Source organism: Rhinopithecus roxellana, chromosome 15, assembly GCF_007565055.1.
Source record: "Rhinopithecus roxellana isolate Shanxi Qingling chromosome 15, ASM756505v1, whole genome shotgun sequence".
Lineage (NCBI taxonomy): Eukaryota > Metazoa > Chordata > Mammalia > Primates > Cercopithecidae > Rhinopithecus > Rhinopithecus roxellana.
In genome coordinates, this window is record NC_044563.1 from 73,984,342 (window position 1) to 74,008,134 (window position 23,793).

General features: G+C 46.2%; 1 protein-coding gene across 1 annotated transcript in view; it reads right to left on the reverse strand.

The window, feature by feature from the left end:
* Window positions 1-19,650, reverse strand: part of UBASH3B (ubiquitin associated and SH3 domain containing B) — a 38,362-nt gene extending 18,712 nt beyond the window's left edge. The window contains exons 1-6 of the mRNA XM_030918372.1: window positions 19,597-19,650; window positions 18,658-18,844; window positions 16,162-16,360; window positions 12,639-12,808; window positions 6,049-6,257; window positions 157-289 (exon numbers count right to left, since the gene is read on the reverse strand). Of these exons, the coding sequence (XP_030774232.1) occupies window positions 157-289; window positions 6,049-6,257; window positions 12,639-12,808; window positions 16,162-16,360; window positions 18,658-18,660 (714 nt within the window). The 5' untranslated portion in view covers window positions 18,661-18,844; window positions 19,597-19,650. The remainder of the gene's footprint in view (window positions 1-156; window positions 290-6,048; window positions 6,258-12,638; window positions 12,809-16,161; window positions 16,361-18,657; window positions 18,845-19,596) is intronic.
* Window positions 19,651-23,793: the final 4,143 nt, after the last annotated feature.

Sequence of the window (23,793 nt, forward strand, 5' to 3'; positions counted from 1 at the left end):
TTGAATTTTTGTATATCTTTTATAATTTGGTGTACTTTCTTCCCAAGAGATCATGGAACCTTTGGAGATAGCAAGGGCAATGCCTAATTCTTAATAAATAGGTTCTTAGTGAATCCTGGTTAGAGTTGGGGGTGTGACCCTAACAATCGGCCTTACCTGCATGGGCTGGCAGATGATAGTAAGAGGAGTCGTCTCCCCGAGCCCCTGGTCCTCATACGGCCGCCTCTCCAATACTCCATCCCCAAATGTGAGAGAGTTGGACGATGATGTATTTAAGATTGAATAAGAACTGCAGAGGAAGATAAGGAAGGTGTTAATGCTCTGGCCAGCAGTCATCAGCACTTCCTCCTGGGCTCAACAGGAGTGTGGGAATTAACTCAGCGCCCTCTGTGGGTAGCACAATGATGAGGGAAGCTGAGCAGGAGTGGTCCCATTCCTAAAGGAAGAATACCTTCTTTTATACTGAAGACTTGCAGTTAATAAATTAGAGGTAGGCCGGGCGTGGTGACTCACACCTGCACTTTGGGACGCTGGGGCAGGTGGATCACTTGAAGTCAGGAGTTCGAGACCAGCCTGGCCAACATGGCATAACCCCATCTCTACTAAAAATACAAAAAATCAGCTGGGCGTGGTCGTGTGTGCCTGTAGTCCCAGCTACTCGGGAGGCTGAGGTATGAGAATCGCTTGAACCTGGGAGGTGGAGGTTGCAGTGAGCCAAGATCACACCACTGTACTCCAGCCTGGGTGATAGGGTGAAACTCCACCTCAAAAAGAAATAAAAATAAAAATAAGTAAATACATAAATTAGAGGTAGATGGATTTCTGCACTGAGGACAGATATATTCATTCCTTTGGGCAGGGATGGGTCCTAGTGATTTTGAGCCATGCATGGTTCACGCCAAAGACAAGTTCAAGAATAACAACGTATCAATTATTTGTTTGCAGCTATTTTTCTGGTTCAGAAGAAATCTATGATCCCTGTTGCCTTTAATATTTCCCGTGGTAATTTCCATCTGAAGTGAAGAGTGATAGGGGGGTATTTTCACCATCTTCACCACTTAGCCAGTGGCTCCTAACAGTCAAGGAAACTTTGTGCCAAAGTCCCCTATTCTACCCTCTTCAGTCTCCAAACCCTATCTCCCCTCAATCACACCTCCAACAAGATGATTACAAATAGAATTATTTCAGAGAAGACCATTCTCACCAGATGTTTAGAGCTGTGAGCCAAGAACTCTCATTTCTGAGTGTAACACTATAGCTACAGAAGCCTAAAAAGAAGTCTTGCTGAAAGGAAGACAGTCAAAACCTGCCAAGCTTAAATTATTGTCAATAATAAGACTTCCACAAAGCTTCATCTAATAAACATTGCAATTTAAATGTGGTTGTTAGGCAAATCCAGTGAACATCTTTGGAAATCACTGAGCAGAGTCCAGGGGAAACATTTACATTTTATAGATTTCTTGCTTCTTTACAATTTGGGTAGCTATGTATCCCAGTTTGCTCCAAATACTCCTGGCTTGCATCTGATGACCTAACAACCTGTCTGGGCTACCACCTGTTTTGGATTATTCACTTTTAACATTGTATTATCAGAATTTTATTTTAGAGATGGAGTGTCACTTTTGTCACCCAGGCTGAAGTGCAATGACACGATGTCAGCTCACTGCAACCTCCACCCCGCAGGTTCAAGCGATTTTCCTGCCTCAGCCTCTGGAATAGCTGGGATTACAGGCATGCGTCACCATGCCCAGCAATTTTTGTCTTTTTAGTAGAGATGGGGTTTCACCATGTTGGCCAGGCTGGTCTCGAACTCCTGAACTCAGGTGATCTGACCACTTGGCCTCCCAAAGTCATCCTGAGATTACAGGCGTGAGCCACCGCACCTGGCCCAGAATTTTATTTTTGAAAATAACTTTTTGCCGGGCGCGGTGGCTCAAGCCTGTAATCCCAGCACTTTGGGAGGCTGAGACGGGCGGATCACGAGGTCAGGAGATCGAGACCATCCTGGCTAACACGGTGAAACCCCGTCTCTACTAAAAATACAAAAAAAAACTAGCCGGGCGAGGTGGCGGGCGCCTGTAGTCCCAGCTACTCGGGAGGCTGAGGCAGGAGAATGGCGTAAACCCGGGAGGCGGAGCTTGCAGTGAGCTGAGATCTGGCCACTGCACTCCAGTCCGGGCGACAGAGCGAGACTCCGTCTCAAAAAAAAAAAAAAAAAAAAAAGAAAAGAAAATAACTTTTTATATTCACAAATATAATACAGCTAACTGGTTCTTGGTAAATTTTTGTTCCAAAAATTATGTGATTTTAACTATCTTAGCACGCTGTTCACTTTCAGAAGTGGCTGCTTTTTCACTAGAAGTGATAGACTCAGTTCTATCTACTTACAAACGAAGGTCTCAGAAGTCTCATGCCCTGAAAAACTGATTTTGAATACTTATGCATATCAGAATCACCAGGGGACTTTAAAAAAAAAAACACTCATGCTGGGGTTCTGCTCCTCACAGGCTGTGATTCGGTAGGTCAGGGGTGGGACCCAGGAAACCTGCATCAGTCCATCTGAATATGTTGCCAAGTGAAACCTGTTATGGTAAAATTTAAGTAACTGTAGCCCAAGGAAATCTTGTGCCATTCACACGGTATAAGAGACCAGCTATTCTACTTTATTTTAAACTGAGACCCTTCCAAACATCACACAGTTCAAGAAAATCCAGTTTGGCTGGGCATGGTGGCTCACGTCTGTAATTCCAGCACTTTGGGAGGCCGAGGCAGTTGGATCACCTGGGGTCAGGAGTTCAAGACCAGCCTGGTCAACATGGTGAAACCCCGTCTCTATTAAAAATACAAAAATTATCTGGGCATGGTGGCACACACCTGAAGTCCCAGCTACTCAGGAGGCTGAGGCAGGAGAATCACTGGAACCTAGGAGGCAGAGGTTACGGTGAGCTGACATCACACCACTGTACTCCAGCCTGGTGACAGAGTGAGACTCCATCTCAGAAAAAAAAAAAAAGAAAAAAAAAAAGAAAATCCAGTTTTATTGTCTGACTCATCAAAGCTTCAGGGTGCAAAACGTCTGGCTACCTAGAATCGTGCTGACATCTTGCGTGTACATGTCTGTTTCTTTACTTTATTGCAGCTGTGAAAATACTGATAGGATGCCTTCTCTCCCTCCTTCGGCTCCCATGGCAAGACGAATGCCAGCCTCTTTCCCTTCTTAACTGTCATTATAATCAAAGGACCTGACTCACTCTGAGACAGTGTGGAGCTGCCAGTTCCAGTAAGACAATAGTCAGATGCTTCTTGCTCAGAACAGTGGAGGGAGGAAGCCGGGTCTAATATCCAGAACATCTCAAGCATCAGGAGAGCTGGCTTCTCCCTGCAACATGCCAGGCCTGTGCTAAGCCCGAGCGGCCAGGCAGCTCACCCAGCTTCAGAGAACACAAGGAGGCTTCAACTTGCCTTACTTAGAACCAAGTAAGACACTCAAGTTAGTGTGGAGAGAACATATTTCCTTAGGAGGGACTCAGAGAACTGAGAAGCACTTGGCAGGGAGTGTTGTTAAACTCATTGACCCCCAATCATGACTTGTTGCCTGGATCCCCTGGGCAACTCCCACCATGCCGGCCAGGCCATGCTTGCCATTCCCCTGGGGCTCTACCTCCTGATGTCTATCCTGGGTTAGGAATGAGAGAAGATCTGTCTTACAAGGAAGCTGGGCTCTGCCTCCTTGAGTCATTTAACCTCTGGGGTTAAATAGGAAAGTGCAGTTCATCTACAGGATTGCTTTTATGGAAGACACATTTCCTTTGATGAGCACTCAGTGAGGGTTGGCAAACACAAGATAGAAAAAAGTCATCATTATGCAAATGGTGATTTTATAGTCACCGCTATACACCAGACTCTGAACCATGTAAAGCTAAGCTCGGCATTGCAGTCTTCATAACAACCTTGTGAGGTAAGTGCAATGATTAGTTCCATTTTCTAGATGAGCAAACAGAGGCTCAGAGAGGTAATGCAACTTGGCCAAGGCCACACAGCTGGTAAGTGGTAGAGTTATCGTTTAAATCCAAGACAACTGGAATCCAGTCTCAAATTCTTAATTACAATAAACTAATGCCTAACTTATTTCCCTGCTTTGAACGGAGTTGGCTGTGGAAGCTGTTAGTTTAATTTCAGACATTGTTCTCACAGACATGACATCATTAGTAATCTCTGAAATAAAAGATGACACAAAGACCTTCCTGGGACGCATTGACTGAAGTCACTCAGGTTCACCTATACGTCGGCCTGAGCTGTAATTTAGGGAAGAGTGGGCTTGGATGGAGTGAACTCTAAGAGATCAGCACTGCTTCTCACATACATCCACTTTTTCTTTTTTTTTTTTTTTTTGAGAGTCTTTTTTTTTTTGAGAAGTCTTGCTCTGTTGCCCAGGCTGGAGTACAGTGGTGTGATCTCGGCTCACTGCAACCTCCACCTCCCAGGTTCAAGTGATTCTCCTGCCTCAGCCTCCTGAGTAGCTGGGACTACAGGCATGTGCCACCACGCCCAGCTGATTTTTTTTTTTTTATTTTTAGTGGAGACGGGGTTTCACCATGTTGGTCAGGCAGGTCTTGAACTCCTGACCTCAAGTGATCCACCCACCTTGGCCTCCTAAAGTGCTGGGATTACAGACGTGAACCACCGCACCTGGCCATACACCCACTTTTAAGAAAGAGATCTGATAAAACAGCAACTCCAAGAACTGTAAAATAAAAAATAATAGATCTGAGAACTATGCTTTGTCAGGCAAATAATCTTTTAGTTCTCAGTTTACTCATGCAGTTTTGCTTTACTTGTTGTTATAGGGGTTAAAATGGAGACTTTGGAAACCCAGCTTATATATTTTGATCTTCTAAAGCACTTCTGAAAAAGCAAATGTTTGGGGAACATGAGACAACTTTGACCTCTAATTTTGTGCCATCCAGTTCTGCAGGCTCACAGGCTGGGCTGAGGTGGGAGCGGAGTGAAAGAGAGGGGAAGGGATTGCTGGGTGGGGTTATTGAGGAAGAAAATATTATTTCCCATCTTTGGGTTTGTGGTTTGTCTGTTTGTGGCTCACTAGGGTAGGGGACCTTTATTTTCTCCTTCCAGGCAAAAGACTTGATGAAATCATTTCTCTCTGCTTCTCCTTTATGGTGATAATAACAATGTTAGCCACCAAGCAGCTGGTGCTCAGGGCTTCTGCCTCTCAGCCATGTTGCCACATGACAAACACAAGAGGGAGGAAAACAAACCAGCATGCAGGCCCTGGCTAGATGCCCCAGTGTGCCAGGGAAGCGCTGGCTTTGAGCTGCTCCAACTAAGAAGAGAAGATGCCTTTTGTTTCTGTTTTCTCTATTGGGACAAAGTTGGCCACTGAACACGGGACCAGTATGGAATAGGGGCAAAATAGTAATGAGGGATGGGAGGAAAGTTATTACCCTAAAGAAGACTGGCAGAGGGGAGGGGGGAAATGGATCCCTTTTCAGTCTGGCAGTTGCCTGTTCCCTTAGACGCGGTCTTTGTTGTCTGGGCATGCACGGGCTGTGTCTAGGGACTTGCTCAGGGTCACTTAGCAAATGAAGGATACAGTTAGGGCTCCTGCCTCTTGAAACCTCCTTCTCTATTGGTCTGGCTGGCAGGGTAGTAATCTGCCCAGCTGCTTCGGGGAGTCAGACCACCCTGAGTCATGACCCAGGACAAGGTGGACAGAAACCCTAAAGCAGTGAAGACGCAGCACTGGGATGATGCCACCCTTCAGCCAGAAGAGATGGACCCCATGCAGCCTCGGTTTAGTCTCCGATCAGGAACTCAAGCAGACAACGATGGCAAATGGGGCAGGCAGAGGGAAGCAGAGCAATTCATTTCGCATTTTTCCCATGCCTCAAGTCAGCTCCTTTCCTGGAAGTTTGGAACTCACAGGGCCTTCTTCCCATGGGCTCCATTTACTGCTGCCCTGTGTATCCAGGATCCAGTCTGCCTTAGCAACATTCTTCAAATGGCATAAAGGTCTTTGTGTCTGCTTACCCATGAAATATCCAGGTGCTGCATTCATCAGCCTTGGTAATGTAATTCTCAGGCAGGAGCCCAGAGCAGCCGGTGGTTAAGGACGTGCCATAGATCCAACCCTCGCTGGTGCTGGTCTGCTCCATTGGAGACATGAAGATGAAGTCCCCGGGGACCAGCTCCAGCTCGTCATCATTTTGTGGGGTATAGGGGTAGATGACCTGTAATGTCTGAAAAAGGAAGAGAGGGTGAGTCAGCCCCAGGCCTCACCATTCTCCTGAGTGCCTTTAGGGCAGGACTGTGTGTTCTGCATTAATACTGCACACCTCCAGAGGGCGATGTGCCCTGAGTAGATGTGAATTCCTATCAGAGAGCATGTCTCTCTTCAGAGTACTGCAGGTGTATGCCTGGTGCTAGAAATGGTTCCATACTTTTCTTCAGGCATGTCTAGATTTCCCATCAGGATTCAAGTATCGTTTTTGGAAACTGACCTGAAATCCTGAAGGCTCGCTGGCCAACTGCTATATAAATGGACTTGGACCTAGTTTCCCTTGCTTCATCTGATAGTCACCATGATAGACACTTGAAACCCAGCTCACGGAAAGCCAGTCTTCCACATGGGGGTTACAGATGGGCCAGGTGGAGTGTCTCTCCTATAGGAAGGCTCAGGGAAGGAAGTACCCCTTTCTATGTAACTTAGCTCTTTATTTATGAATTATTATTATTATTTTGACATGGAGTTTCACTCTTGTCACCCAGACTGGAGTGCAATGGTACGATCTCAGCACACTGCAGCCTCCGCCTCCTGGGTTCAAGTGATTCTCTTGAAGCCTCAGCCTTCCTGGTAGCAAGGATTTCAGGCAGCTACCACCACACCTGGCTGATTTTTGTATTTTTAGCAGAGACAGCGTTTCACCACGTTGGCCAGGCTGGTCTCGAACTCCTGACCTCAGGTGATCCCCCTCTCTCGGCCTCCCAAACTGCTGAGATTACAGGTGTGAGTCACCACGCCTGGCCAACTTAGCTCTTTAAACCAGACATGGTTCTTGCCTTAAAGGAGATGTCTTTAAACCTAGAGTTTTAACAAAGATCCTGAAAGAAAAATGTCTAGACATCAGTGTCTGTGTCAGCATGTAGCCAGCTTTCATTAGATGGAGAAAACGTTCTTACTTTGGGCTCCAAAACAGCTCCTAGGCCAAAAACAGGCCATGCCAGTTGGCTATTTATTCTTCTTTTTGCCTTCCTTCCCTGGGATGTATTAACATCACAGATACAGGCATGAAGGTGCTGTAGAAAACATTTATTTTAGTATTTTTTGTTACTAATAGTGGGAGACCTCAATAGTAAGGAAAATATTTCCTATCTTATTTGTTTTACAAGGGACACAAAGACGGAGACAGCTATAATAGCTTTCACTGTTTCCTAGGGTCTCAGAGCCATTAGTTGGATGCTAAGTATTCTGGTCTCCACTTGCATATTTCTAACTTTGGCTTCAGTTTTCTCATCTATAAAATAATCCTTAAGACTATAAAGTTAAATGAGACAATCTAAGAGAACACCTTAGGACAGAGCCTTGTGCACCGAAGAGGCTTTATTTATTTATTTATTTTTTGAGATGGAGTTTCGCTCTTGTTGCCCAGGCTTGAATGCGATGGCGTGATCTCAGCTCACCGCAACCTCTGCCTCCCAGGTTCAAGTGAGTCTCCTGCCTCAGCCTCCTGAGTAGCTGGGATTACAGGCATGAGCCACTACGCCCAGCTAATTTTGTATTTTCAGTAGAGACAGGGTTTCTTCATGTTGGTCAGGCTGGTCTCGAACTCCCGACCTCAGGTGATCCTCCCGCCTCAGCCTCCCAAAGTGCTGGGATTACAGGCGTGAGCCGGGTATAATTATTTCTACAGAACCAGAGCACCTGATCTCCCAGGTCACATCCTTCCTTCCAGCCGACCCTGATCCCTGGACCCTGCACTGGGTAGGCCTGTGAACTAATTGGCTCGTTGATGCCAAGGTGATACACCAGAACATGTTATGAAGGGAGAATCTCCTTCTGGAAATCTGTAAAGAAAGGAGCCTTTAAGGTCTGATTCTTTTCAGAGGATGAGAGTGAGTGTGCAGAGAACTCGTTTGTACTGCTGTATTTCTGATTCTCCTTTTATGTAGGGCGCCTGTTTGTTTCTCTAATTCTTACTCCAGCATCTTTCAGTTCTAGATCTTCCTGCTCCGATTCCTTCCTTATTCTTCCTGTTCCTCTGCCTCATACACACTTAAACCACCTCTCCAAACAAGCCAGGAAGGTTTTCTGTGGGATTGTTAAATCAGCTTAAAGGGAAAAAAAAATTCACACAAAATCTCATAAACTGCAAAGCTAAATGTGTGACGTCCCGTGAAAAGGAACATTCTTTTTTTTCTGGGACAAGGTGGAGAAAGGCACCGAGTCACAGGGAAACAAGCCTAAACTCGTGTTCCTTAAATGTTCAAGCACAGCATGGTCTTAGCTAATAATGCCTTTGGCCCAGTAGTGCCTTTCCCCTTGAGAAACTCAATGCGATTTCAGAGAAGTCCTCACTTGTTCTATCACACAGGGGAGGTGGGTATTCATTCTGTTTCTAGGTTATCCCCAGGAAAACTGAGGCACAGCAAAAGGTAGAGACAATATGTCCTAGGCATAGGGAAGCTGGACAATAAGTAGCTTTGATTTATTGCATGAACAATAAAAGAATTAAGGCATTGTAGCAAATCTAAAATTATAACTGGGACCCATGTCCCCACTGCCCTTTCTCACTCACTAAAAGCAGATGCAAAACCTTAGCCTAAGTTTGAGAGATACGAGAACACAAGCCTAATTTATATTACATTCTACTTATTTTGTTTTATGTTTGCCATCTACTTGTAAGAACTCTTCTTTTTTTTTTCTTTTTTCTTTTTTGGTGAGATGGAGTCTTGCTCTGTTGCCCAGGCTGGAGTGCAGTGGCATGATCTTGGCTCACTGCAACCTCTGCCTCCCGGACTCAAGCGATTCTCCTGTCTCAGCCTCCAGAGTAGCTGGGACTACAGGTGTGTACAACCAAACCTGGTTAATTTTTGTGTTTTGAGTAGAGACAAGGTTTTACTGTGTTGGCTAGGCTGGTTTCCAACTCCTGACCTCAGGTGATGCGCCCGCCTCGGCCTCCCAAAGTGCTGGGATTACAGGTGTAAGCCACTGTGCCTGGCCTGTACTCTTAAGAACCCTTGAATCCAGGACCAGCGCCGTGGCTCATGCTTGTAATTCCAGCATTTGGAATGCTGAGGCGGGCGGATCACGAGGTCAGGAGATCAAGACCATCCTGGCTAACATGGTGAAATCCCATCTCTACTAAAAATACAAAAAATTAGCCAGGCGTGGTGGCGTAGTCTCAGCTACTCAGGATGCTGAGGCAGGAGAATGGTGTGAACCCAGGAGGCGGAGGTTGCAGTGAGCCGAGACTGCACCACTGCACTCTGGCCTGGCAAGACTCCATTTAAAAAAAACCAAAACGAACTCTTGAATCCACCTCAGGTATATTTTTCCTCCCTTACTACAGTGGGAGGAAACTCAGTTTGCTGAATGAAAGGCAGCCACAGCCCTGTCTGAATACAGGAGCTGAAATGTCTTTAGAGCCCTTTTTATTCTCACTCACAGTAATAGCTGCAGCAATTTGTTGTTGCTGTTGCACCCACCTTGTGCTGGGTATTACATTAGAGCCTTTCCATACATCTTCTTTATTTAGTCTTCATAACCATCTAGCAAAACATTGTCACCATTTTACAGATGAGAAAACTAAGGACTGGAGATCTATACAAGTTGTCAAAGTGAATTTAACCCTTGCTAAAGTGATGGAGCCAGGATTTGAAGCCAAGTGTGCTGGACTCCAAAATTGATGCTTTTTGGATCACCCTGTACTTCCTCTGGATTTCTATTGGTTGGTATATTAAACTGGCATGGCCCAATGTAATCACTAACATGAAAGAGCCTATGTGAAATACAAATGAGGATCTGCGTGTCCAAATCGAGTGAGAATCTAAACAGCAGAGGGATGAGGCCTTAGAGTTTTCCTCAGCATCATGGTACCTTGCCAGAGTGTCCTTGCCTAAACCACTCTCCTTCTCTGGACATCTGTTCCTTCACTGGAACAGTCAATCAAAACTGCCTCCTGGGGGCAGGTTGCAGAAGGCAGGTAAGAAGAGGGTTACATGTGCAGACGGCTCAGGTAGGACCGAAAGACCTCACGGGAGAGGTCCAGTCCAAAGGCGCCAAGGAGAGCTTTATCAGAACGAACGGTAATAAATGAGCTTTTACAAATAAGAGATAAAAGAGGCCAAGTTATTTTTAGAAAATAATTCACGTGGGCGCTTGCTGCCTTTTTCCTTCCATGCCAGTTGAGCAGAAAGTGGGTCAGGCAGAAAAGCAATTACCCTTTGAGTTAACTGGAGGGCAGTGTTGATTAGAGGATATTCCTTGTAAAATTCCACTGCCACCTTCCTTCTCTTAGGTGACTTCTCAGAGGTCATCTGCATGCAACCCTTGACTTTTTTTTTTCTTTGCCCTCAGAAGGAGTCCAACCAGCCACACCTCCTTTGTTATCTTCAGGGCTAGTTCTAAGTGACTCTAGGAGATGTCCGAATTCTTTTTGTTTTTTGTTTTTTTTTTTTATTGAGACAGAGTCTCGCTCTGTCGCCCAGGCAGGAGTGCAGTGGTGCGATCTCGGCTCATTTCAAGCTCTGCCTCCTGGGTTCATGCCTTTCTCCTGCCTCAGCCTCCCGAGTAGCTGGGACTACAGGCGCCCACCACCTCGCCCGGCTAGTTTTTTTGTATTTTTAGTAGAGACGGGGTTTCACCATGTTAGCCAAGATGATCTCAATCTCCTGACCTCATGATCTGCCTGCCTCGGCCTCCCAAAGTGCTGGGATTACAGGCGTGAGCCACCAAGCCCGGCCTGAGATGTCAGAATCCTTAAGTAAGATCAGGCCCAGTCTGCTCAAGGCATCTTACAGAAACCTGCATCAAATGACTCAAAAGGAGGACATCACGTTCCCATGAGCAGAGTCGGACAACGCTGCACGCCCCTGACACTCACAGGCGCACGCTGAGCCCTGAACCTCTGATTCGTGGGTTGGCTCTTCTACCACTTCCAAAACAATGAGCTTGCCTGCTCTCAGCCCTGGGGTTCTAACTGTTTTCTCATGGTTTTTTTTTTTTTTTTAAAGAAGCCTAAAAGAGATGTTAAAAGGCTATGCAAACTAACAGAAATACCAGTTCTTTGGCTGTTTGAAAAATTGGGAAATAAATGTTAAGTATTGCTTAATACATGTAGTTAAGTTGGAAGGCACATTTTTAACACACGATGAGGTCTCTTGTGGGTGGGCAGAGATACAGTCTCACTATGCTGCCCAGGCTGGTATGGAACTCCTGGTCTCAAGCAATACCTCTGCCTCAGCCTCCCAAAGTGCTGGGATTATAGGTGACAGCCACCATGCCTGGCTAGGATGTAGTTTTGTTTCAGACAGGTTGCCCTTCTTTATTGGTCAAAATACTTGGGCTCTCGCTTCATCTCTGGCCTTAAGTTACTAAGACACTGATGTTTTTGTGTCTCAGCTTCTCCTTCAGGATAGAAAAAGATAATATTGGCCAGGTGCGGTGGCTCATGCCTGTAATCCCAGCACTTTGGAAGACCGAGGCGGGCAGATCACCTGAGTTCGAGACCAGCCTGGCCAACACAGTGAAACCCCGGTGCTACTAAAAATACAAAAAATGAGCCCAGTGTGGTGGCGGGCGCCTGTAATCCCAGCTACTTGGGAGGCTAAGGCAGGGGAGTCGCTTGAACCCGGGAGGCGGAGATTGCAGTGAGCCAAGATCGTGCCATTGCACTCCAGCCTGGGCAGCAAGAAGTGAAACTCCATTTCCAAAAAAAAGGCAATTTATGCTTCCAAGATGTCACATACTTGTCTAGAAGGCAATGTTGATTCCCTCAAAGGAAGGATGGTAGGGCTGTACCAATCTTTCTTCAGTTTTCTCACTCAGGCCTCCCACTGGGATGTGCAAAAATTCTCATAACAGGTGGCTTGAGTTTTCTTTTCATGCGTGTCTGTCCTCAAAGCTCCTTGAGGACAGGACCACATTTAAAAATTCCAGTATGCAACCTGGTACTTTGCATGACACAGATACACAGCAAATATCTGTTGATTATGTCTTTGCAAGGTTTTTGTTTTTGCTTGTCTTTGTGTGTTCTTCAACTCACCTAAGGTAAAAATGATGTCTTCCATTAACACCATAAATTTATATAATATTAAACAATTTCCAGTATATTTTTTATTTATTCTCTCTCATTTCATTTCTTTTTCGCTGGGGTAAGATTGGCAGGGGAGACAGAACTATGTTACCCAGATGAGCCACTTGTGACCCAGAAAGGAGGGAGGCATGCTGGAAGCCTCCCAGGGAGCCAGGCAGAGGCTGGACACAATCCTGGGCCAACGGACTCTCCGTTAGGTGCTTGCTCCATTTCTCCCCTGTAGGTACCCATCTCTCTGCAGCAGCGAGCTGCAGACTGATTGCATCCCTGCACCTGGTAGCTTTTGGAACCACAGTGAGACATTACCTCATGGTTAGCAAATCGGATATCCCGAGAAAATATGGTAGCCACCCAGTCACACCCTAGCTTGACGTCAATGTTCTGGGCCAGTTTCTCTAGGGTGGGTAGGTGGCTGGCTTGGAAGTGGTAAGCCAGGGTCACATGTAGCTGCTTCTTATGAGGTTCCACATGCACTTCTGGAAAAAGGAAGAAAAAAGTCAGTAATTAAAAGGTGGCGATCATAGCAATGGTGAAGACTTAAGGAAAGGCTTAGAAAGGTACCCTGAGAAATGTTCTGCTTCCCATATAACAAAGAAGACAAAAGACGTTTCTCTCCTTCACAGCAGTAGAATAAGGGGGTAAGGAGATGGCAAGAGATTCCGAATCCAGCCACTGTTCAAGAGATAAAGAGCCACCGTATGGCTTTCCTCTAGGAGCTACGGGTTGGCTGAGGGCAGTCCTTTTAGTTAAGTCCTCTCACAACCATTCCAGTGTCTGGTCACCAGCCCCACCACTCAGACAAGGGCACTATGACCTACAGTGATGAAATAATTTGTGTAGAAATACAAAGCATGTTTTGTAACTGCGTGACTCCCAAGGCTATATTCCCTTCATTTTGGAACCAGGTCTCTTAGCTTCTGGGTGAGATTGATGGAGAAATGAGGGGAAAAAGATGGATATTTTCAAAGTTTCATGCCGGGTTTCTCTCAACAGCATTTTGGGTTGAATAATTACTTTTTGTGGGGGGCTGTCCTGTGCATTATAGGGTGTTTCACAGCATCCCTGACCTCTACCCACAAGAAGTCAGCAGCACTCTCCAAGCTGTAACAGCTGAAAATGACCTCAGACATTGCCAAATGTACCCTGGGAGGCAAAATCACCCTTAGTTGAGACGTACTCATTTAAAGTATACAGACTTATTCTAAGATACCCCAAGAGACAAAACAAAACAACCCTACCTACATGAGGGAATGGCTTTTTTTTTCCTTTCTCTTGTACTTTTTTTTTTTGAGACAAGGTCTTGCTCTGTTGCCCAGGCTAGAGTTAAGTGGCATGATCACAGCTCACTGCAGCCTCGACCTCCTGGGCTCAGGTGATGCTCCCACCTCAGCTTCCTGAGTAGCTGGGATTACAGGTGTGAACCACCATGCCTGGCTTCTTTTGTATTTTCAATGAGGGAGAATCATCTATTGTACAAGCTAGAATAATGAAGAAGTTGCAACTAGAAGAAATTAGGGAATTTGAGAATTTAAGGGGCTTGGTCAAGTCACACAGAAAATTAGTGGCCCAAGATAGAACCAGAAATTGAGCATTTCGGTTTTAAGTACTTTTATACTGCATTGCCTTTCTTTGGTGTAAGTCCCATGTGACAAGGTTTTTGTCTCTTGCTTACACTGTGTCCTTACTCAGCATATCATGCAGGTTTTCAGTACTTGTTGAATGAATAAATGCACATGAATGAATCTCCTTTGACCACTTTGAATGGAGGACGACACTAAATCTTCTTGATTATATCTGGGCCTGCCAACAACTGGAGAATACCAAGTTCCAGGGCAAAGACATAGTGGCCAGCTTTCCATGCTAGGTAATAAGGAGCTGCACCAGCTAAGCTGTGCAGGGTCATCCAGTTCTCCACATCCCCACCAGGGGGCCACACAACGGCAGAGAAACGAAGCTGGCCAAGTTCTTCATGACAGCAGGATCTTGGAGAGGGACTGGCTCTTCCCACCTCCCACGGGGAAAGCTGGGGCTTCGACTGCTTCTCGCTCAGTATGCACTCCAAGAATCTGCTGTGGCCCTGGCTGAGGCTTGCTTTTCTCATTTGTGAAGGATTTGGGTTTTGCGGCTTTGACATTAGTTTTGGTCCTTGTGGGGATTTAGTGGTTCTGATGATAACTACTGTGTGATGAGAGAAAGCCATTTCCTTGAGATTGAGGGATAAGAACAGGAAATAATTTGCCTCTCTGTTATGCTCTTTCTCTGAAATATTAAGCTCCTATGAAATGTCAGGTTTCACTGAAGTCAGGACCCAGAGACTAGTCCCGTCGCTGAGGGAGAGCAAGAGGTGGGGGTGGGGGTTGCGGAGTCTAAAGAGGCCCCTCCCCAGGTACAGAGGGGTCTTAAGGTCCTTGTGTTCCTTCCGAGAGCGCTGTGATCCTGCAGTGATGCTGAGCCCTGATCACACTCATAAGTCCCAAGCCCTGTGTGGGGCTTTTCTGGTAAAGAGGAATCTCAGGCCCCCAAAGGGCCTGAGATGGTGATGAAAATAGCAGCAGGGAACAATGGCAGGTGCGGGATAGGCCAAAAGGCTAAGGAGCAAACTGTGGGGCTTTGCTCAGGTCTTCCCCCTCTCTGGCTGCTCCATAAAATTATGGGTAGGGGAGTTCCAGGTCTCCTCCAGCTTTGCACTCAGCACTTGGCTTCCACTGTGCATCCTGCACCGTCCACTCTGGCCAGGGCAGCCTCCCCACTGTCCTCTGCTCACACCCTCCTCATGCCTGCCTGCCTGTGCTCCTGCCACCCGCCCGCCTGTCGGTCTTTCCTCCATTGTCCTGATCAACATAGTCTCAGGGCAAGTTTCCTTCCTTCTGTGAAGGTGGAACCACCCCTTTCTCTTTTCAGAGCTGATGTCACACAGGGCCTGGCCAGGAGAAACCACTTCTTGTTCTCTTCCCTGTTGCACTCCTCATGTAGGAGGAATCCTCATAGTAGGTGACCAGTAAGTACCTGCCAATTGTGATTTCATGCTGGAGCGAGCCAAGAGGCTCTCCCCGCACCAGGTTGTCTGTCTGTTTCCCTGCTGTCACTGAGCTAAGTGAGCTTGTCCACACCTGTAGCCAGACACAAGAGCTTTGAAAACTTCTCCCTCTTGTCACCTCCATCGTGTCTCCTGCCTCGAGCTTTAAACTAATTCCTTTGACAGGAAATCTCAGGTGTCCTGAGCTAAAAGCTCCCATGAGAAGAGCAGGAGACATCTGGAAGGGGTTACATTTTTAGACAGACTCTTGGGGCTTGGGGTCCTGTCTAATGGTTTTCAGCAAGTGGAAGGGTATTGGCTCCGTGGATTTTATTGTGATATAATACGAAGTGCTTCCACTCTTCTCTCTATCCTCTGCTACCCACTGAGAAAAGATCTGGATTGTCATGGAGTAAACAATGAGACCCAGATAAACACCTACATGAGCGGTAGCTTGGGAGGGAGAAAGGATGTTTCTTTAATTCTGAATTAGGAGGAGATGGTGGTGCTACAAAGAAATACATTTCTAGTTCCGTATGGAAGCCATTTGTGACGCTTCAACTTGGGGGTTAGGGAATAAGCCTTAGATGGTCTCTCCAGGTTAGCAGAAAAGGAGTTGAACATTTTGACAAGGGAGCAAAAAGGCGTGGGGTGCTGCAGGAAAAGGCTGCTTTTTTGTCACACGTGCCCATTCCTGCAGGGCCCTCCACCTCCTGACCCCATCCTGCTCCTCTACCACCATTTCCTATCCTTTTTCCTTTCCAACTCTTTGATTGACAGGGCCCAGGGCTGGCCTGGCAGCTGTTTGCTTACCGGTTTTGGATGCAGCCTCTGCAGCAAAGTCAGCAGCAAACTTCTTGAGGACCTCCGCACTGTCTTCCTTTACGAAGAGGCCAATGAAGTTGGAGGACGTATAGAGCTCCAGGGGCAGCGGGGCCGAGAACTTACATTTCCAGCGACTGACCGTGGTCTGCAGAGCTTCCCCCAGGGCATCCACCTTGCTGTCCTCGCACTGGCAGGGAAAACAGGCAGTCTTCACTTCGAGACGAGGGGAGATGGAAGTCTGCTGCTGCTTAACATTGGCATCCTCTCCCCAGAGACTGGAGGAGGCTGATAATGCAATTACTTAACCACCACCCCCGTCTGTGGGGAGAGAGAGGAACTGCAGACCTCCAATTATTCAGACACAGATTACCCAACTGGTGGATTAATCTGGGGAACACGCAACCTCTTCCCTCCTTCCCTTGCTCTGAAGTGGCCCCTGTGAACCCAGCCAAAATGCTGTAGGACTGGTTGAGCAGAAAGCAAGAAAGGGGAGTGAGACGGGGGAGATGTTGGTCAAAGGACACAAAACTTCACTTAGACAGGAGAAATAAGTTCAAGGGACCTCCTATTATGCTATTAGTGTCTATAGTTAATCATAACGTATTGTATGCTTGAAAATTACGAAGAGTAGATTTTGCTCTCACCACAAATACATGATAAGCATGCGAGGTAATGCATATACAATTAGCATGATTTAGGCACTCCACAATGCACACATTTATTCAACCATCATGTTATACACCATAAATGTATACAATTTTTATCAATTAGAAAAAAATCAGGCTGGGCGCAGTGGCTCATGCCTGTAATCCCAACACTTTGGGAGGCCGAGGTGGGCGGATCACTTGAGGACTGGAGTTCGAGACCAGCCTGACCAACATAGTGAAACCCCATCTCTACTAAAAATACAAAAATTAGCCAGACGTGGTGGCGGATGCCTATAATCCCAGCTACGTGGGAGGATGAGGCAGGAGAATCACTTGAATCTGGGAAGTGGAGGTTGCAGTGAGCCAAGATCACGCCACTGCACTCCAGCCTGAGTGACAGAGAGAGACGATATATTAAAAAAAAAAAAAAAAGAAAAAGAAAAAGAAAAAGAAAAAAAAAAATCAAAGTTCTCTTTGCTTGTGAAAAAAAAAAATGAAGGAATGTGACAGGAGAGAGTGCAGCATCCCAGGAGAAGCTGCGCGTTTTCTACTACTTTGTATCATCTGTACCTTTTCTTTTCCTCTTAGATGATCAGAAGTTGACTCTACATCCACCCTCATGAGAGTTGGGAAGAATGAGTCCCAGAGAGCTGTGACGTCATCCTCCTACCTTCCTGAGAGCATTGGAAAAAAGAATGAATGTCTCTCAAACTCTGAAGGGTTTTGAGAAAGATCCTGGGATGACTAAGAGGAAATGATAGTCACTTTAATTTTCAGGGTGAATGGTAAAAGAGAAGGTGTTAGGAACATATTATTACCAGAGAGAGAAAAAGAGAGAGAATATATCTGGAGAAAAAAGCAAAATATTTTTTATAAAAATGTTTTAAAATGCAACCACTTTGTTTGGTCTTGAATGTATGGAGATAAATTAACTCTTCTGTATTACCACAGAGAGCTAAAGTACACAAAATGTATTTACATGTGTGATAGTGAGGGGGATGATACTGGGTCAGTAGAGGCCAGGCGCGGTGGCTCACGCCTATAATCCCAGTACTTTGGGAGGCCAAGGTGGGCGGATCACTTGAGGTGAAGAGTTCAAGACCAGCCTGGCCAACATGGTGAAATCCCGTCTCTATTAAAAATACAAAAATTAGCCAGGCATGGTGGCGCATGCCTGTAATCACAGCTACTTGGGAGGCTGAGGCAGGAGAATCGCTTGAACTTGAGGGATGGAGGTTGCAGTGAGCCGAGATCATGCTACTGCACTCCAGCCTGTATGACAGAGCAAGACTCTGTCTCTTAAAAAAAAAAAAAAAAATTCGTCAGTAGATAAGCTTCCTGACAGCTAGGATTATAGACTAGGTAACAATGGCAAGTAAATACCTTTGCATTCTCTAGAAATATATAGTGGGGAAAAAAAAACCCATGGACAGGAAATGCCTTTCCCTGTCTATAGACTACCTTTTTTGTTCCCTGCTCTTAGTTTCTCCTCTTTGCTTGTTGTAAGAGTGGAGAGGGTAGACAGCAAACGAGTGTGAAGCTAGATCAGTGATTCTATTCCAGCAGCCAGACCAGTGTGTCTCTCACAGAGGGTTACAATCTGGTGCTGACCCCATCCGGGGGTGCTCCTGGGCCTCAGCAGATAAAACTAGGAAGCGTTGCGGTGAGGGGCTCATTGTGGACCTCACTGATCCCTTGAAGGTCCCTCCAGCTCTAAGAGCCCGTGACTATTCCTGCCATCTTCCTGCGAGGCTCCCCCTTTGTTCCAGGTCCCAAAGGGTTGGCTGGGATCCTGGGAGTCAGGCTTCCCAGGGGTGGGGGGGGGGCTGCCGCTCACCATAAAGAACTGGCAGAGTGTGATGTGGGGAAAGATGTTGTGTGCCTTGTTCTTCCCGCAGATCTGCTTCGACTGCTGCCAAAAGTCGGAAAGCTTCTGTGCTAAGGGGCCAGTGGGACGGAGGTAGAGGACGTACTCCCGGGGCAGGGGGTCATCCAGGAAGGGGTCACCGACGTGGGAGAATAACCTGTAAGACAGAAGTAAGCCAATGAGGTATTGCTTGAGAATAACGGAAGGAGAAAAAGAACTGAGAGACAGATCCACCCTCTATGTGCCCCAAATCCCCGGCATAGCGCGCAGGGAAGGGTTTTCATTCATGATTTAAAAACCTACTTCTGGAAACTCACACTTCACAATCAACTCTCAGATGCAGCAACTTCTGTCTTCCTTCTTGTCATATTGCCTCCTCATCCTACAACTCCCTAAAAAAGTCCTGAAACCACTCTCCAGGAAGCATTCTTGGATCAACTCCAAATCCTTTCCCAATCCACTAGGACCAACCCAGCCTGTCCCTCAGGTCAGCCTATAATTAAACCCATGTCCCTCCAAAGACAAGGGAAGCTCCCAGAAAGGTAACCGTGTGGGATCCACCCTGGGTAGGGATACCCTGGAAGGTAAGTAGGGTACTTCTCTAAATTGATTTGCCCAATATCCATACCCCTAAAATGAATCTTTAAGTGACTGGAGCAGGGACAGATCTTATGAGAGGGGCTCTATCTGGGAATTACTTAGAATTTTCTTTAAACAGCTCCAAGGAGAAATATACCCTGGGGCCAGGGCAGAGGAGGTAATTGACTTGATAAATGCCCTTGCCACAGTGTTCTGGCTCCTGTCTCTTCTGCAAGGGTCCACTAGAGAAAGTCTGCACCTCCCCACTCATCCACATGCACTTAGAGTTAATTATATGCTATTTTCTCAATTTATTTATCTCATACCAACCAGTCACATGCTGCCTGAACACTTCTTCCTCCCGTGGATGCCAAGGCTTTTTGTCTGAAAGAAGAAATCAAATTTCTATTGTTAGTATTTTTAGCCTCCTCTCAGCTTTTCTCACTGCAGTGGCAAGAGTGAGTGTGAAGGAGGCAACATCATAGCCTGTGTTCCGCTCACTACTCTGTGGTGGGGAGTAGACACCTGCAGCAGGTTTTTCCCCAAGGGTCATATCGAGACATATGGAAGTTAGGACTTGTAATTAATTTCCATGTAATTAGCATCAGATTTGCATGCAGTCTGACAGCCCAGGCAGTCTATTTTCAGCAGTTTCCACATTAGAGTTTGATTTTTGCTTCTCTAAAGGTTGTCATGTCTTGCTTTTTCCTCCTTCCTCTTCACCCGCTCATTTTTACTGACCCAGATCCCCGAAAGAGCAGATTCTTGTTTTCAGCCCGTTTGGTAGAAAGTATTAGAAGTGGTGCTGATGGGTTTCTTTTTCTTTTTCTTTATCTTTAGAGACAGAGTCTCACTCTGTCACCCAGGCTGGAGTGCAATGATGTGATGATCATGGCTCACTGCAGCCTCGACCTCCCACACTCAAGCAATCCTCCCGCCTGAGCCTCCCAAGTAGCTGGGACTACAGGTGCATGCCACCTTATTTGGCTAATGTTTTATTTTTGCAGAGACAGGATCTCATTATGTTGCCCAGGCTGGTGCTGATTATTATTAAGACATAGGGCTAAATGCTTACAAGGACAATTGGTTTGGATTAATTCATTGCCTCCCTCCACCCACTTCCAACCACCACCAGGCTGGATCCATCATCTCCAAGTATTTTACAGACATCTTTGCGGACGAGTATCACTGGGTTAAAAGGAATGGCCACAGAAGTGCAGCTATCAGTCCCACTTCTGGAGAAATGACTCACAGCATAACTAACTGTGGCTAAGTATCCATAGGCCAGTTATAGCAGTGAAGCCCTGTGTACAAACTTAGAAGTAGAGCTCTTCTGAAATTATACACAGGTCTCCAAGAGCCAGATAGTTCTGGATTCGTATCTAGCCTTGCTATTCATCCATGCTTTCATTCATGCATTCATGCTTACATTTATTCAGCAAACATCTACTGAATTTCAACTATTTTGTCAGCACTGTGCTAGGCTCTAGGAATACAGTAATGAACAAGACTTATGTGATCCCTGCCCTAAAGTAGTTTTCTGTTGAGTAGGCATGTAAATATTATTATACAGATAATGATTTAATTACACTGGCATTAAGTGCAATGGAGGGAAAGCATAGGGGACATAAGAACATAGGACAGGGAGATCTAACCTGATCTGAGGGGCTGGGGAAGGCTACACTAAGGAGAGAACATTTCAAGTGAAATCTGAGGGTGTAGACACATCTGGGTGGGGTGGATGGGGCACGTGGTGGTTGTTGCGGTGGAAAACACCTGGTACATCTATTCCATAGTGAGAGGTAGCGATTAAATGAGCCAGTGTACAGAAGGAGTGTTGGACAGTATCCGACCCATCACAGGTGATCAATAGGTGCTCTTTCCTGTCCCTTCACACTACGTTGATTCAGGATCCTTGGGAGGGAGAAGAGATAAGTGGGAATCCGAGTTACACTGACACTCTCTGCAAGCATCCTTTCCCCAACTGGCTGCTAAACTCACCCCCTCCTTCCTTGTACTACCCTTCTATGGAGCAATTAGAATGACGAACGCTGTGAGAGTCACAGGGTTGGACTGGAAGGGACCTCAGAGGTCATCTGTGAACCCAACTTCTTCATTTGACACTAGGAAAAACTCAAGTGGAAACAAGTGATGAAATGCGCTTAAAGCAGCCTGGCTGGGGTGATGGCTGAGCAAAGGCCAGCCTCTGTTGTTCTGCTCCACAGCAGAAAGACAAGTTAAAGACTGTCCCCTTCCCCCATGAAAGTCTGTGCACAGATACCAAATGATCAGGATAAGAAAGTTTGCACAGCTCATGAGAACAGCATTGTAAAACGCAAGCCTACTTACAGAGAGATGAAGTTACGGAGAAGCAAGACAGACCCCTCTGCTCCCCTTGGAACATCTGGTGCAGAAAAGGCTAGAAGCACAGAGACCCACACATGCTCATTCCCAGACTTTGACAAGGTGCTTAACTGCTGCTGGGCTGCAGCCTTGTCTGTTTCCTCACGACTTACCAGACAATCAGAGGCCACACATCTCGCCTTTTTTTTCAGTACAGAAGTTGTGTATGCACAAAAGAACACAAATCATGACCTTTTAGAGGTTAGAATCTCTGAGGAATTAAAGCCACCAAAAAAGGACCCATTGTTCCAAAAACAACTGGGAAAAGGAAAACGCATTTGTGGCACCAGACAATGTGCTATTTATATAAGGAATTCAATTTCTTTTTTTTTTCTGCACCCTTCCCCCAATGAAATACATCCGACTGAAATTTAATTTATTTCTTCCGAGGCACTAGGAGTATCCTCTGGAAAGGAAAGATCTAATGAAGTTACGATCTCCGTAACTCAAAAGACAAGTTTTGGAAAGAGTTCAAAGAAAAAATTGAAAAAGATAATGAAAGGTTTGGGTGATAAGATGATGATGAAAGGTTAAGGAAATCCAGATTCTTCGTTCTGAAAAGCCGAGATCTGAGAGGTCCCGGTTTGCTGGAAGGTTTTCGTATCTGGTGCACACACTCCGGGGAGGGTTGGCCAAAATAAAATAAGCACAAAGGGCCCAAGTTAGCTTCCAGGAAGGACTTTCTGGCAGCTATGTAGGTGAAAGTTTTTATTTCTATTTTTGAAAGCTTCGAGAAAGCTGTTACCTATCTGAAACAGTGTAATTCTCCAGGCAGGAGGTTGTAGGAGTAAAACCTCATTTTCCCTAAGGTCATGAGCCACAGACAAACCTTGCTGGCCCTTCACCCACTGCCAGGCTGGCACCGATTTGGGCTAAGTGTGTTCCCAAAACTCTGCCCACAGAACAGACTGAACATGGGTGCGGCAGAACATGTGTCTCCCTCTCCACTCTGCTGAAGAAAGACTGTTGCCATAGAGCACCCACCACCTCCATGGTCCACCCATGGGGCCAATGCCACGGCCAAGTGGGAGTATGCGGGGTGGATCCTAAACCCCAGCCTGAGCCTGTGCATCTGCTATCCTCAGGGTGACTGAGGAGTTGGCAGAGAGTTTACTCAGACACTGTCTGAGACCTCGAGCAGACAAAGGAGGCATATCCCTTTAAACTAAAATGCACCCATTGGATGACAGCAACAAATGACAGCAATCAGTGATTTAAATGGAACCTTCTTGGTTAGAACTGGTGAAATGTGAATTGTTGAAGTTTTGTCATGTGTGAACCTAAATTTGACTTCTGATCCTTGCCCTAATCTTTCTGATTATCCCATTTGTAGCAGAATATGAAAAAGAAATGGTGCAAAAACTCTCATGCTTACTGAGGATGGAGAAGAAGAGCACAAAGAAAAGAGACACAATGGCAAATGAAAAAAAAACAACAACAAAAAAAACCCGGTGAGTGGTGCTCCTTCCCGCAGGGGAGGGACCAGCAGCGCCCGCCAATGGCCTTGCAACGCTAGGGCAGGATTCTTCCTACTTTCTGCCGTCAGCTCCGAGGATTTTTGAATTCAAGGTTGGTCTGGCCCCAGGGTCACAGAGAATACCTCTCATTCCCTTGAAGGAGGTTTGCAAGCAAAAATCGCTTTCCTATTAGTTTGCCTGAGACAAAGCAGCTTTCCTTCTTTCTGCCTTCCCTCCCTCCTCTTCCTCCTTCCCTCTCTCTTTCTTCCTTCCTTCTTTCCTTCCCTCCTCTCCCTGATTTCTTTTCCTTCTACTCTCTTTTTTCTTCTCCTCCTAAGGAACTCTTACCAGGAAACCAAATGAAAAGCAAAAACAAAACCCCTGAATTATCACGGGATGTACAAAGAGGAGGAAAGTATGGTCCCTACCGGTACAGAGCTCACAGCCTTCGAGAGTCAGATACAAAAGCAGCTTCATACAATGCAATAGGCCAAGCGCCATGACAGAGACGAGCATGGTGCTAAGAGAGCTCACGGTGGGCCCAGCTCCGCAGTGGGGAGTTCCCAAGCCTGAGGTTCTCAAATTGTACACCAAGCTACTCTGGGTCAGAACACCACAGCAGACTCAAAGAGGTGCCACTGGAGGTTTTCAACGTTATAAGGGAAAC